The 12,438-nt window shown below is 34.7% G+C and overlaps 2 protein-coding genes across 5 annotated transcripts; one reads left to right on the top strand and one right to left on the bottom strand.

Moving 5' to 3' along the window:
• Positions 1 to 1,082: 1,082 nt before the first annotated feature.
• On the top strand, positions 1,083 to 3,348 carry LOC111390101. 2 transcript variants are annotated; one of them, XM_023015091.1, is made up of 4 exons: positions 1,083 to 1,191; positions 2,004 to 2,092; positions 2,529 to 2,611; positions 2,691 to 3,348. In XM_023015091.1, the coding sequence occupies exons 1-4, from the start codon at positions 1,098 to 1,100 to the stop codon at positions 2,947 to 2,949; spliced, it is 525 nt and encodes a 174-aa protein (XP_022870859.1). In that variant the 5' UTR covers positions 1,083 to 1,097; the 3' UTR covers positions 2,950 to 3,348. The 2 variants fall into 2 exon arrangements, with proteins under 2 accessions (XP_022870859.1, XP_022870865.1); XM_023015097.1 differs by lacking the exon at positions 1,083 to 1,191 and adding an exon at positions 1,439 to 1,561.
• A 106-nt stretch (positions 3,349 to 3,454) lies between these two features.
• On the bottom strand, positions 3,455 to 9,596 carry LOC111390081. Of its 3 annotated transcripts, none has more exons than XM_023015077.1 (7): positions 8,687 to 9,596; positions 7,602 to 7,816; positions 7,094 to 7,143; positions 5,408 to 7,019; positions 5,173 to 5,318; positions 4,779 to 4,962; positions 3,455 to 4,692 (listed from the first exon to the last, which is right to left on the bottom strand). In XM_023015077.1, exons 2-7 carry the CDS (start codon positions 7,750 to 7,752, stop codon positions 4,052 to 4,054), a joined length of 2,784 nt encoding a protein of 927 aa, XP_022870845.1. In that variant the 5' UTR covers positions 7,753 to 7,816; positions 8,687 to 9,596; the 3' UTR covers positions 3,455 to 4,051. The 3 variants fall into 3 exon arrangements, with proteins under 3 accessions (XP_022870845.1, XP_022870839.1, XP_022870853.1); XM_023015071.1 differs by having other exon boundaries at positions 5,137 to 5,318; positions 8,687 to 9,595; XM_023015085.1 differs by lacking the exon at positions 8,687 to 9,596 and having other exon boundaries at positions 5,137 to 5,318; positions 7,094 to 7,219; positions 7,602 to 7,728.
• Between the last annotated feature and the right edge of the window lie 2,842 nt (positions 9,597 to 12,438).

Here is a 12,438-nt window from a genome sequence, read left to right as displayed (position 1 = left end):
TGCTACGAAGACTGTATCGGACAGATTTTGGTTCCATTGATATAGTAATTTCTTCCGTTTGACGGAAGCTCAAAAGGCTTAGGAACGAAGTTTCGAACCTCTTGCTTTAGGGCGAAAATATCGTGTTCCTTTTGTGTTTTTGCATTTTTCTTTCATTTCAGAGTTTTTGCAGTTTATTATTTCAATATTTTTGTTGATTGAAGTAGGCTGATTTTCTTGAACTTCTCGTAACAGCTCGCTTGCGACCAGAGTACTTCAAGCATGCGTCGACCAGAGGTTGCTTTCTCCTTTTTGGGACTCAAAATGGGTGGAGATGGAAGTTAAAATTTTTGGGGAAAATGGGAGGAAATGGAGATTTCAATTGAGGCTGGAGGAAATCCCCTCCCTTTCGTTGGAATTTCAATTGAATCGGCTGGAAATTTTCAGGCCTTTCGTTTTTATACTTTGGGGAAGTGGGAGGAGAGAGAGAGCGACCTTTGTTTTATTAATTAATCAATTTCCCTCCATTTTTTAATGAATTAAATAATGCACTGTGACCAATTTTCAAATCCCTGTATCCATTCTGTCAATACCCCTGTCCACTTAGCATAATTGTTTTCCCTATATTACTTTCATATTTTTTGCCCATGTACGTAATTTATGTAATGACTAGCTCACCTTCATTATCTAACGATATTATTTTGTCTTTTAGAGATTCTTCAAAGATTCGATGAAAGAGCAAGTTGGCTTACGTTTGAAAAAATGAAGGAAGAATTAAAGGGTCTTTTTCGAAAAGATGAAAATAGTGTTTATTTGGCCTTTGATTCAACTTATTTTCTTGGAGGTAATCAATTTGTATGTTGAGGAACATTATACATTGACTGTGATAATGTAAAATTCATAGAAAAAACTTTCTATAAACTAGTTTCATCCGAATGAACCTAAAACTCACATTGCACCTGAAAAAAGTTTGAGACCTTCGATGTTATATATTTGAAATTAAGTTGCTACATGAAATATTCCTACGCCATTAGGGCTTGATGTCATCTTCACTTTCTTCTTACTTTTCACCGACAATCCATTTAGGGTTCTAAACAAAATGATTGTAATTGAACACGATGGGTGTGCTTGTTGTGGAACTAAATCCAACACCTTATGACATGAGACAACGACAATCATGCACCATCCATATTCCTAACATGTCAATTTCTAGTAAGGTTTTTTACTTTGCATCGAATTAAATTACATGCTTCATAGTTTGCGTAGGTCGCGTCAATTTCTTTGAGTTTCATTCTTGCGAACATAATCCCTAGAGTTTCATATATGCATTCTTTCAATTTCTATCATAGTTATATTATGAAGCCTATGATTGTGTCCCATTTTTGAAAATAAATTTTGTAAAAAATAATTTTTTAAAATAATGTATTATTAAAAAGTGAAAAAAAAAATAGGGATTACAGGCAAAATTATTTTATGGGGGAGGAATGAACTAATTGTCCAGCTATATATAATATAAGTGAATCCCTCTCGAATCATTGCTGCGATCCTATCACGTCAACCTATTTCCTCTATCTAATTTCAGGTACTATGTGCGTGTATATGTGATATATGATGCATATTTCGACATATATGTTGAAGATTTCAAAGATTTGGTATTGTAAAGAAGGTGTTTGATGAATTTACTATTTTAGTTCCTTGCGGTCAATATTGAAACCCTAGCTTTATTTCCAATTGCATATCTGTAAAATTCGATGGCCCCATTCTTTTATTTTTTGCTCTGGTGTTATGATTCCCTGGTTTATTGGAATTTGAATATTGTTTGTATGGCTAATGTGGCTGTTCTTTGTTCGTAAAATACAGCTGGAGTATGCTCAGCAATATAAATAATCAGTTTTTACCCTTAATTCTTATATTTTTGTTCAAGCACATTGATTAATTTTAAGATTATGTACGATCATTTCTAATTAGATTAATTTTAAGATTATGTATGATAATTTCTAATTACGACTTTCTTTGCTAATCAGTTGGTGAAGAAGTAGCAATGAGTAAAGAAGAGGCTTCAAAGAAACACTCACAACCTCAATTGGTGAAGTTGAACAACGCGTTCAGATTGGTAACTGGTTCTTAAACTTTCTGTAATTTGTTTGCTTTTGCTTGGATTTTTATCTTCCAATTCCTTCCTGCATTTGAGATGGAGGTTCTTTAATGATAGATATAGGAACTGAAAACTTGTAAACTTAGTTTCTTGAAGATAGCTCATCGCTATTTGCATAATCTAAACTCACCTACCACAGACTTGTAATACATCTATTGACACGGTCATGATTATCTTCTCGTTCCAAAGAGGAAAATATACATTGTCCGCCAATACATAGTTCTACTGGAAACTTAAAAATTATAAATTTTATTCTCTTCTATAATGTTTTTATCTTTTATTTGATGATTGTTGTGATTCAAAATGTAAAATGTGGTTAGGCTTCACAATTTTTTCTCTTGCTATCTCAGATACAATATTAGACAACTGTTTTACATTTATGTCCTGTGCGCAGGCTGAACTATGGGTTAATAACATGAGTAAATCCTCAGTGGATGGAAAATCAACAGCAATAGAGTTGGAGGGTCGACCTGCTAGGTCATTACTCTCGCAACATTTGAGTTTCCACTGTAGTATAGTCATAAACATATATTTATTTTCTTAGAGAATTTTGTAGGCTTGGAATTGGTGCTACAGTTCCCCGGGGAACCAGAGTTGCAAATTCAAGTGATCCCGTCGAAAGAAAATTGCTTGCCAAGTTGGATGCTGAGAAAAGGAAAGACGTGAGGAGAGCTGAAGAATTTGCGCCATCTTTGAAAGATAGAAATGTTGACGAAGATAGTGAAGACGAGTTGGAAAGTAAAACAAAAGCTTTTTCCAAGAAGAGACCACTAAACACGACTTCATCTCTACAACAGAAAAAGAAGCATAAATAGTTAGGCATACTGAGCGAGGAAATACAACAGGGGTTTAATGTTTTCCTTGCAGGATTCTCATTTGCACCTAATATTTACTCACGGTGAATGCAGTTTCTCCACCTTCCACTTAGGGCAGTCAAGTGATCTTAGCAGTTCAAAGTACGTGTCAAAAGATGGCTCTGGAGAATGCTTTGAACTTATAGCACGCTCTGTTAAGCTATTTGACTACAAAGAACTTAACAATTCTGTTGCTTTCTCTTGTTTCAAGATGGTTTTGGTTTTGGCTGTGTAATCTTACTTCATTGTAAAAAGGCCGAAATCTATGCCTTACTTTGACGACTGTAAAGTGCTACTTGGATACAAATTACAGAATAAATGTTGTACATTATACAAAAATATGAAATGTTATTTTCTTCATTTGTTTTGTTGTGAGGGAATGTTTGATAGGCTCGATTGAGCTATACAATGGGTGAAATATGTATGCATCGAAATTTGATGCAGCACATAAAACAGAAAGCGTCTCTAAGCTGAGGTAAATGACAGACAATCTTTATACACAACACCCCTAAAAAGATTTTAATCTGCATTCTTCTAAATAATGTTTCTATTACAACTCACCCTAGTGGAATTTCTTGAATTTGTAATTACAAACCAAACCTACAAGAAAACAAGGATTGAAAACAAAAGAAAATCACAAACAATATGAACAATAAACACACATCAAACATACCAAACCCCAAAAATTCTACACCGATGAACTTGTCTCTGCCTTTTTCTGGTTAGATATGGGACTCAGAAACTGATAATCTGCCTTTTTTCTGAAGAGTCCATTGCAGACAACTATGTTTTGTCAATGATCCTTTATTTGTAACTTCTGCTATCGAAATCACACGCTATAGTGACATGTACTTCCGGAATCCTAATAATATCCACGAGATATCATTGGAGAATGTCAAAGTATATAGTCTTAATGTTAAAAATGCAGTATTAGACTGTACCGGATATGGCAATAAACAAGATTCTAGTTTCTTTCGATACTATTTAATATGCCTTACCAAACATGTCATATGTGAAAAACAAATGAGCACTAAAGAACTTTGTGAGATATAGATGGTCGAGTTTACAAGTCAATATCTTCAATTTCCTCGGATGCGATTGGAAGCACACTAAATTCATATTCTGAAGTATCACTTGCAAAACTCAACACGGTGTCCTCGACCAATTCATAGAAAATTGTCTCTCCCAATTCAGTACCAATATGCTCGATATCTGATGGGAGACACATCCATTTTCCATGTTCTGCTGTATCCCTCTTGATAAGCTGATCCAGAGACTCTGCCGGTGGATGCTGAAAGAGATGTGATTCGAGCTTTTCCCATACCTCTTGAATAAGATTCATACCCGTTGGGATTGGGCGAGTATTCTGTTTAACAAACGATATCCCGGTGAAGCATCCAAAATAAGTCTCACAGATGTCTTTTAGAACTTGATTAGTACAATCAAAGAGGAGTTTTTGATCATGACGAGATCGACTGGAAAACAACTCGACTTCATCAAAAAGCGACGACCCAAGAATTTCGCTCAAAGAAAGCCAACTCAAAATAAATTCTTCCCAGTTCAAACCTGAACCTAACAAGACTGCTTCCACATATTCAAATGCAGATTCCTCACCCTCAATAGAAATTCTTGTACAAATTCCCTGGTCACTAGAAGCAGATTGTTCTTCAAAATGGATTTGTCGTGGCTGGATATCTTTATTGACTGAATATCACAAACAGATTTGTTTCAGCATGATATAAAGCACAAAGAAAAGTAAGGCTTATTAAATTCTATATCAACAATCTAACCTGACTGAGATATGGTGCTTGCAGGACTAACGTCGTCTTCTGTGAATAATGGCTCAAGAACGGATATGGGACTCGGTCGTTCCATTTTAACAATTTCACAATCAGGATCTAATTTCCTGCTGATTGGAGAGTATGATGGCGACACTGATGGAGAAGACGATATCCCATCATCTTCAGATGGAGCCTGGGAAGGAATAAAAAGAATTCTAAACGTGCAAAGTAAATGATCAGAAAACAAAATTTAAAGATAAACAGGCTGCAGTAAAAATATTATCACCACCCCACATAGATGGAGCGCTTTGTGTTTCTATTGTCATTATTAGCTTTAGGTTCTTATTTCAGTAAAATAGTAGTTTACTGTTTTCAAGCACGGGGAAGGACTTTCTTCAAGGACCTTTTCTTCAATACCACCATCCTGCACATCTCTGTTTATTAGATCCCTAGCCAAATCTCCAGAAATAGTTACGAGTTTTTCCCCTTCCTTGGGACTCAATCCAGTTGTTTCTTCAGTCTCCACAACCCTTGAAGATGAATTCGGAGCTGTTACCATGGTATAATCTTACAGTCATCAGAATTTTAAGTAAAATGCCATCTGAAATATTTTTAAAAAGAATAGATGAATAGAATACCTTCAGGAATTATTACATCATGGATAAAAGATTCAGTTTCTTCAGAACAATCAAGATCATGTTTGCTTGGAATATTGATTTCAGTATTACGAGATTGTACTTTCTCATTGGTGCTGTCAACTGCTATGTGAAGTTGATTCTCTAAGTTTGGTGCAGGTGAACTTTGATGATTGTCATGGCTTTCTTGCACAAGCTGATTCATGTTGTTAGCCATGCCTTGTGGAGATAACCTTATCTGGGCAGTTATGAATATATCATCACCATATTTTCTAGGACTGAAGCATGGAGAATCGTTGTGCTCGGCAAAAGAAAGAATCCTGCCCAGGGACTTCGGTCTGCAATGGCTCCCAGACTCTACATTTTCACCCCCATTGTTTAGCATCTCGGAGAGATGTTTCTTAGCCTCAATATAGATATTAGACACCCCTTTCCTCGGATAACTAAGAGTCCTGTTAACCCTTTCTGAAGCATTATCTTTTGATTTTCCCACTTGTTCACTGCTCTTAATGCCAGTTGGGGATTTGGCAAATCTTTCAGTATAAAAATGGTTCCTATTTGGAGAACTCCACCCAACATTTTCTCCACTAGCACCTTTGTCACTATCATTCCCATTTTGAGACTTAAAAGGAAATTTAAGGACCAATCCATCAGGAGCAATCCCTGGTTTCTCCTTCCCCATGGCATGCCTCAGCTTTCTTTTAATTTCACTAAAAGAGAACTGGGACGTATTCCTCTTATTCTGTACCTCATTATCCATGGCATAAGGCGACTGCAAAGAAGTGCTGCTAATACTGATGTCAGCACGTGGGCTCTGTGACCCTGTTGGTCCTGGCTTCAAGATAACAATTGAACTAGAAGATTGACAACTTTTATTTCCTCCAGTGGGATAGCTTTCAAGAGATTTGCTCTTTCTGTGGAAGAATTTACGGTGTTTACGATCTGAAAGATCATCAGGTTTCGAGTTTATTAGCTTCTCCTTAGACAAACCAGATCCCATCAAAGAACCTGGTTTCTGGTCTTTGTCTAATTGAGCATCATCCAAGTTTTGCATCTGTTTCACTAGTACAGAGTTAGGATCTTGTAATAGTTTTAAGAACAAGTCCTTATTAGAACTTAAAGTTTGCAGAGCATCCATAAACTCTTTCGAACAATTGGCTTTCACCTCTTCCCCAAAATGCTTACTGCTACTTAACCTTCGATCTTTAAATACCTTTATTGCTGCAACTAATTTTGAGAGATCCCGACCAGACGGCATGTCAAGATTGTAGTGAGAATCCCGCTTCATGAAGCTGGAAGATTTCTGATAAACCTGGGATAATTCTTCCATTATTTCTCGATCAAAAGTATCTGAAACTTTTTCCTCAACAACTTTATCGGACATCAAAGATTCTGCAGCATCTGATTTGGGGACATTCATATCACTAAATGACTTGTGAGTTCTGCTTACACGCTTATAATTTTTTTTAATAGGGTGTCCATGTTCTGAATCAACGTGCTTCAAACATATTTCAGACTCATTTGCCTTGTTATTTGAGCCTTGCTCTATGAGCATCTCTTCTTCCATGAGTTCCTTTACACTTGTCTTGGCAACCACCTTACTTTCTTCACCATCCTGAAATTCAACATTAAATTAATCAAACAAGCAGACAAATCATAGGTCATCGTGGAAAAGCAGCCAAGACTTACCGATCCAGTTGGACCAGGTACAATTATTTTGGTACTTGAATTCCCGGCACCTACCAAAGAGCACAAGGGAAGAAGCATGATTAGGCCAAGAGCAAATAGGTAGCAGCAATGGCACATATCTTGAATCTGTAAAAACTGACTCTGTAAGTAGGAATGTGAATTCTCATTGTTGAATGAGCTCATTAAAAGTATAAGCAGTTAGAGACAGCACAAAATTTTCTCTTCAACATGCCCTCACATGCAAATCAGATTCATTTGGCCTCACGCACACACAATTTTATAAAAGGGTGGCAGCAAGGCTCGAACCATATGTCTTTGTTGGTCTTATAATACATTAGATTGGTATTACAGCCAGCCAGCAAAGATAGGGGATTACAAGTATAGCTGCCACTCGTTTTATAATAATTGTACCTATGTCAGGCATGATAAAAAAGTTGAGTTCTCCCTTCAAAGATTTTAGATAAGGTGGCTCAACACCCTTAATGTTACTTCTACATAGAGTCCTTACCAACAGCTTGTCTGCTTGCTCGCCTTCTATCGGCAATCAATTTTCGGTTGGATCGACCATGGCGAAAATCCAATATGCTGATAAGACTCCATATACAACCTGCTTGCTCCCTTTCATGCTGTGACAGGCATCTCTGTGATCTCTTCGCCATAACAAGTGATTTTAGGGCCTTCAGTCTTTCAACTTCGTTAATTTTCCTTTCTGTTACTGCAAGTCTAAGCACCAGAAAGAAAGAATGGGAAATGGGAAATTAATGACATTTAATAGAAAAGCTAGGTATGCCAAGCCAATATCCACCTTCATGAGCACCAAGTCACAAAAGAATCTCCAAAAATTAGAAATTATGAACATACACATGATTTGATCAGCTAATGAATTGCACATCAGAAATTTTTATGAATAACACATGATTTGATCAGCTAATTTAAATAAACTTGTTTTGTCAACCTACATAAATTTCTTGGGCATGTAATTATCTGATAATTGTGATGCATTTAACAAGAAACTATTTTTTTAGTGAATTTATTTTGTAATATACGTAGAATTCTTTAGCGTCTAATCTGATGATCATGATGCATTTGACAAAAACTATTTTCCCAACAAAGATATCTACTCAATAATACAAGGGCGTCAGATATATCATATATATATGCCACATTAGGTCCGGTGCATTCTTCCTGACCATCTCGTAGTAGGAAAAAGTTCTATAAATGCTCTATCACCCGCAAACACACACACACACAAAGCAAAACTTCTTACGATCACTATAAAACTCCACTGATGATGCTCAGAGTAATCATAAAAAGCGTCCCTTTTCTTGAATGCGCTAATCTTTATGCAATTTAACTACCAAAATTCTTTGACTGGAGAATGAACATATTAAGGGACGAATGGCAGATGATACTCTACACAAATAAAAAAGTTCAGTAGATACAGAACAAAAAGCTAAGACTTCTTCCCAACAAATTCGGGGTTGGCTACATCAATCTTTTCACTCATCACAGGAAGATTTCACAAGCTCAGTACAAAATATGCGAAACAAAAAATAAAAAATAAAAATCACATTTGCAGAAGAGAAGAATTACCTGAAACTTGATCCACCATGTAGCCACACACAGATTACACAAGCTATCTAAGAGAGTAAAGATCAAGGAACTTTTGCCTTCTCTGTCTGGTAAAGAATCAAGTTTTGCCTTCTAACTTTTTTCAAAAAATTGCTTTTAGCAATTCCAATATGACCTTTCCCTTCAAAGAAAATAATTACCAGAATTTACACTTAAAAAAGTCCCAAAGCTTCCTCAGATGACTTGATGAAAATCCTCAAAGTCATCCAATCTTCCCTTCAATGACAATAAGATCACATCACACAACTCTTCACACAGTCAAGCTTAGAATTCAGTTCATAATAATTATTTTGATGAAAACTTCAATTTTTTCACAGCAATGATTTTTCATCAAATTCTGTCAAACCCAAATGAAAAACTCTCTGAACTCATTGAACACCAAGAAATGAACAAATTCAAGAGACACCCACAAAATATTTTGTCAAAAATGGACCTTTCTTTACATTAAAAGCACTAAAAAAATCAACCTGGACAGGTATTTACAGACATTTAACACACAAAAGGGTAAAAACTGAAGCTTTATTTTTTGTTGGGAGAGTATCTAATTCCCTACCGACCAAAAAGAGATACCTCAGAGATGAAAAAAACAAACAAAACATCCTTGACCTTATTAAAATGAAGGAAAATTAGGTGTGGGGGCAGCCATTAAAGACTACAATACAGAAACATATAAAAGAAAAGAAAGGTTGTAAAGTGAAAAAAATGCGTGTGAGAGAGAGAGTTTTGGAAAAGAGAGTAGAATAGTATCTGTGCCACCTGGGTATGCAAAGGTGAAATGAGAAGGAAAAAGCTTCCAAATGAAGAAAATTGTTAATTTTCTTTTACGATTTTCTCTTAACAGCAGCCTCATCGGTGTTCCCACTGCCAATTTGTCCAATTCTAAATTTCAACCCAAGTCTAAAAATTTCAAGTTGGATCCTAATAATCCCCGTCTATCTAACACACACACACAAGGGTACAGAGTCTATTTAGAACAATAATCGGTATACAATAATTTTGACAATATTATTAACACGTGCTTTCATTTGACTGTTTAAAAAACAATTCATCATTTCAACTAATATTTTTTTCCAGTACAAAAACATTGTACAAATAACATAATTCGTCTATTTATGGGAGAGTTCAGATTTCAGACAGAAACATATGAAAATTTAAAATGCAAATCCGTATGTTTTGGTTGTACAACTGATAACTGTTTTGAGGTTGTAATGAAATAACAAATATCGAAACTACTTACAGTTATTTCATTGAATTTAGCTTCTATGAAAAAATATTTTAGTTGAATTTTTGTGTATATATATATATAAAGAGAAATTTATTAAGATTTTATTTTAAGAATGAAAATACCAATGATTGATTGAAACCAACATACGAAATATTTCCGGAAGAATTTGAGTGAAGAAATCTTCAGAGAATATTTGATCCGCTTAAACGCACAGCACAATATGTATACGATTTTGTGAAGTAAAAAACGATTCAATTTGAGCAAGGTGAAACTTGCCATCAAATGTGAGTGTTTTAAAGGGAATTAATTTGATGTGAAAAATAGATTTTTTTTTTTTCTGTCCCCCTAAAACAAAAGTGTAATGACTATCTACGTAGAGAGATAAAAATTATTAATAACCATAGTAATGAGAGACAAATAAAATACTATCGAAGATGAAATTTCACTTATTGACATGAATAAATGATAAATAATTTTCGAGAAGTCAATTGTAATCAAATTATGAAATGACCCACTATCACAAAAGTGTCGTATAATATGTTTTTATATCTCAACGAGTATGTTCCGAAATTCTCTTTTATTCTTTATATTTCTCAAAAGAATTGGTCGCCATCTCTTTTTGCCAATGCTTGTGATGTTCTTAGATCATTATCGTATATTTACGGCTATAATGAAAAAAAACAAAGCTAAAACGAGAAAAAAAATAATGCAGATTCATTGATACAGGACTACAAATTTTAACATCTTTCTTCTGAAACTTTTATGTTTTTGTGTACAAACATTGTAATTATCAAAAAGAACAAGAAAAGGGTGGATAAATGCATATATTTCCTCGTGAATGGCATCATGTACAAAACAAAATGTTGCAAGAAGACATTTTTGAGCTACCAGTAACTGTCAACATTTTTTTCAACTATAGAGTTGGATCCAAAGCTGCCTGCATGGAATAAGTTGGATCCAACCTCCACCCCATCCCTAGTGACGGATTCAGGAATATAGGTGAACACGGACAGTCACTCAATATAAGAAAAAATTTCTAACGAAGTCAGCACGGGCAGCCACAAGGGCTCGTCGAGTGCAGGCTTTACCCCTGTCCCACGCACTCCAATAGTGATATTGTGTCTAATTTTAAGGCATATTAAGAGACAAAATAGGTAGTCCCCTACCCCATTTTATGCATTTCTTTTTCTTTTATAATCATACTGCATCAGGGGCGGACCCACATGGGGTCATGTGGGGTCAAATGACCCCACAGTTTTCTGGAATTTTATTTTATTTTATTTTATTTTATTTTATTTTTTCCTGTTGCTGAAAACTTAATTTCTTGCCCCAAAAAGTCTAAATCCTAAATCTATATCCATATCACATGGTCTATATCCATTATTTAGTTCATAGATATATCATATAATCCACCAAGTTCTTCCCAAAGTGCAAATATCGAACATGAAAAACAAACAACCGATTTTTCCTTTTTGTTCATAATATGTTGTTCGAAAAAAAAAATTTTGACCCCACAGCTCGAACGGTCTGGGTCCGCCCCTGTACTGCATACACGATTTTATTACTTTGTCGAAACTAGTACATTTGATAAATAGTTGCTTGAGTCCAGTGTGACGACCAATGCCTATTACTTAAATAAAGTACGATACCAGAATTTACAACTTTGCTTATCTACTGTAGATTGTTTAATATGTTCACAATTACCAATTTTCTCGAAACAAAAGGTTACCATGAGTATCTTTTTGACTTGTATACAGTTAGATACGAACAATGGAATGTGTGAACAACATGTTTGATTGCCCATTCTATTGATACAAATTTTTACTCACCGTAGGGTGTATAAAAATAAGTAGTAACTTTTCACAACACTAATAATCGTAATGCCATGTAAATAAACATATTTAGTCGTGTGAATTAGTAGTTACGATCCAGTAAAGTTCTCTGTAACTCATAAATACGAACTATAAAAAAATAAATTTTAATAATAAGTATAATGCTTCATGACGATCATAAAAACCATCATAAAAAGTTTTCTTTATATGATGGTCATAATGACCATTATTGTAACTTTACGATTTTTATGTACATCTACGACTTTTCAAATTCATCTAAAATCACGAATTGACATGCATTAAAATCGTACGATGGTATTAGTCAAGATTATCATCATCATCATTGGAAAGAAACATGAATTTGAAGTGAAATCGGATACGTAAAACTTAAGTTGCAATATTGCACAATTCTATAATCATTTCTTTTCATAAAGTATGAATTGCATTTCAAGTAATTAAATTTCGCACTTATTTGAGCCCTTTTTTTTTTAATCAAAATATATTGATTTGACTCCATTTCAACCACACATTTATTAATAAAATAATATTACACACAAATTCAAAACTTTTTCTTATTTTTTAACTACACATTCTCTTTCATAAATTTCAAAATGCATTTTTTGAAAACAATGGGGCTCAAACTCATGTTACTTACT

Source organism: Olea europaea, chromosome 3, assembly GCF_002742605.1.
Source record: "Olea europaea var. sylvestris chromosome 3, O_europaea_v1, whole genome shotgun sequence".
Classification (NCBI taxonomy): domain Eukaryota; kingdom Viridiplantae; phylum Streptophyta; class Magnoliopsida; order Lamiales; family Oleaceae; genus Olea; species Olea europaea.
The sequence above is the reverse complement of the archived record's forward strand: the minus strand, read 5'-3'. Positions and strand labels throughout refer to the sequence as shown.

Bases quoted from the DNA above. Each gene is read 5' to 3' on its own strand.
- LOC111390081 (XM_023015071.1), bottom strand. From the start codon at position 7,752: ATGGCGAAGAGATCACAGAGATGCCTGTCACAGCATGAAAGGGAGCAA. The intron at 7,144-7,601 runs GTAAGGACTCTA...GCTCTTTGGTAG, and splicing joins AGCAAGCAGACAAGCTGTTG to GTGCCGGGAATTCAAGTACC. The intron at 4,963-5,136 runs GTAAACTACTAT...ATTCCTTCCCAG, and splicing joins CTTCCCCGTGCTTGAAAACA to GCTCCATCTGAAGATGATGG.
- LOC111390101 (XM_023015091.1), top strand. From the start codon at position 1,098: ATGGGTGTGCTTGTTGTGGAACTAAATCCAACACCTTATGACATGAGA. The intron at 2,093-2,528 runs GTAACTGGTTCT...TCCTGTGCGCAG, and splicing joins TGAACAACGCGTTCAGATTG to GCTGAACTATGGGTTAATAA. The intron at 2,612-2,690 runs GTCATTACTCTC...AGAATTTTGTAG, and splicing joins TTGGAGGGTCGACCTGCTAG to GCTTGGAATTGGTGCTACAG.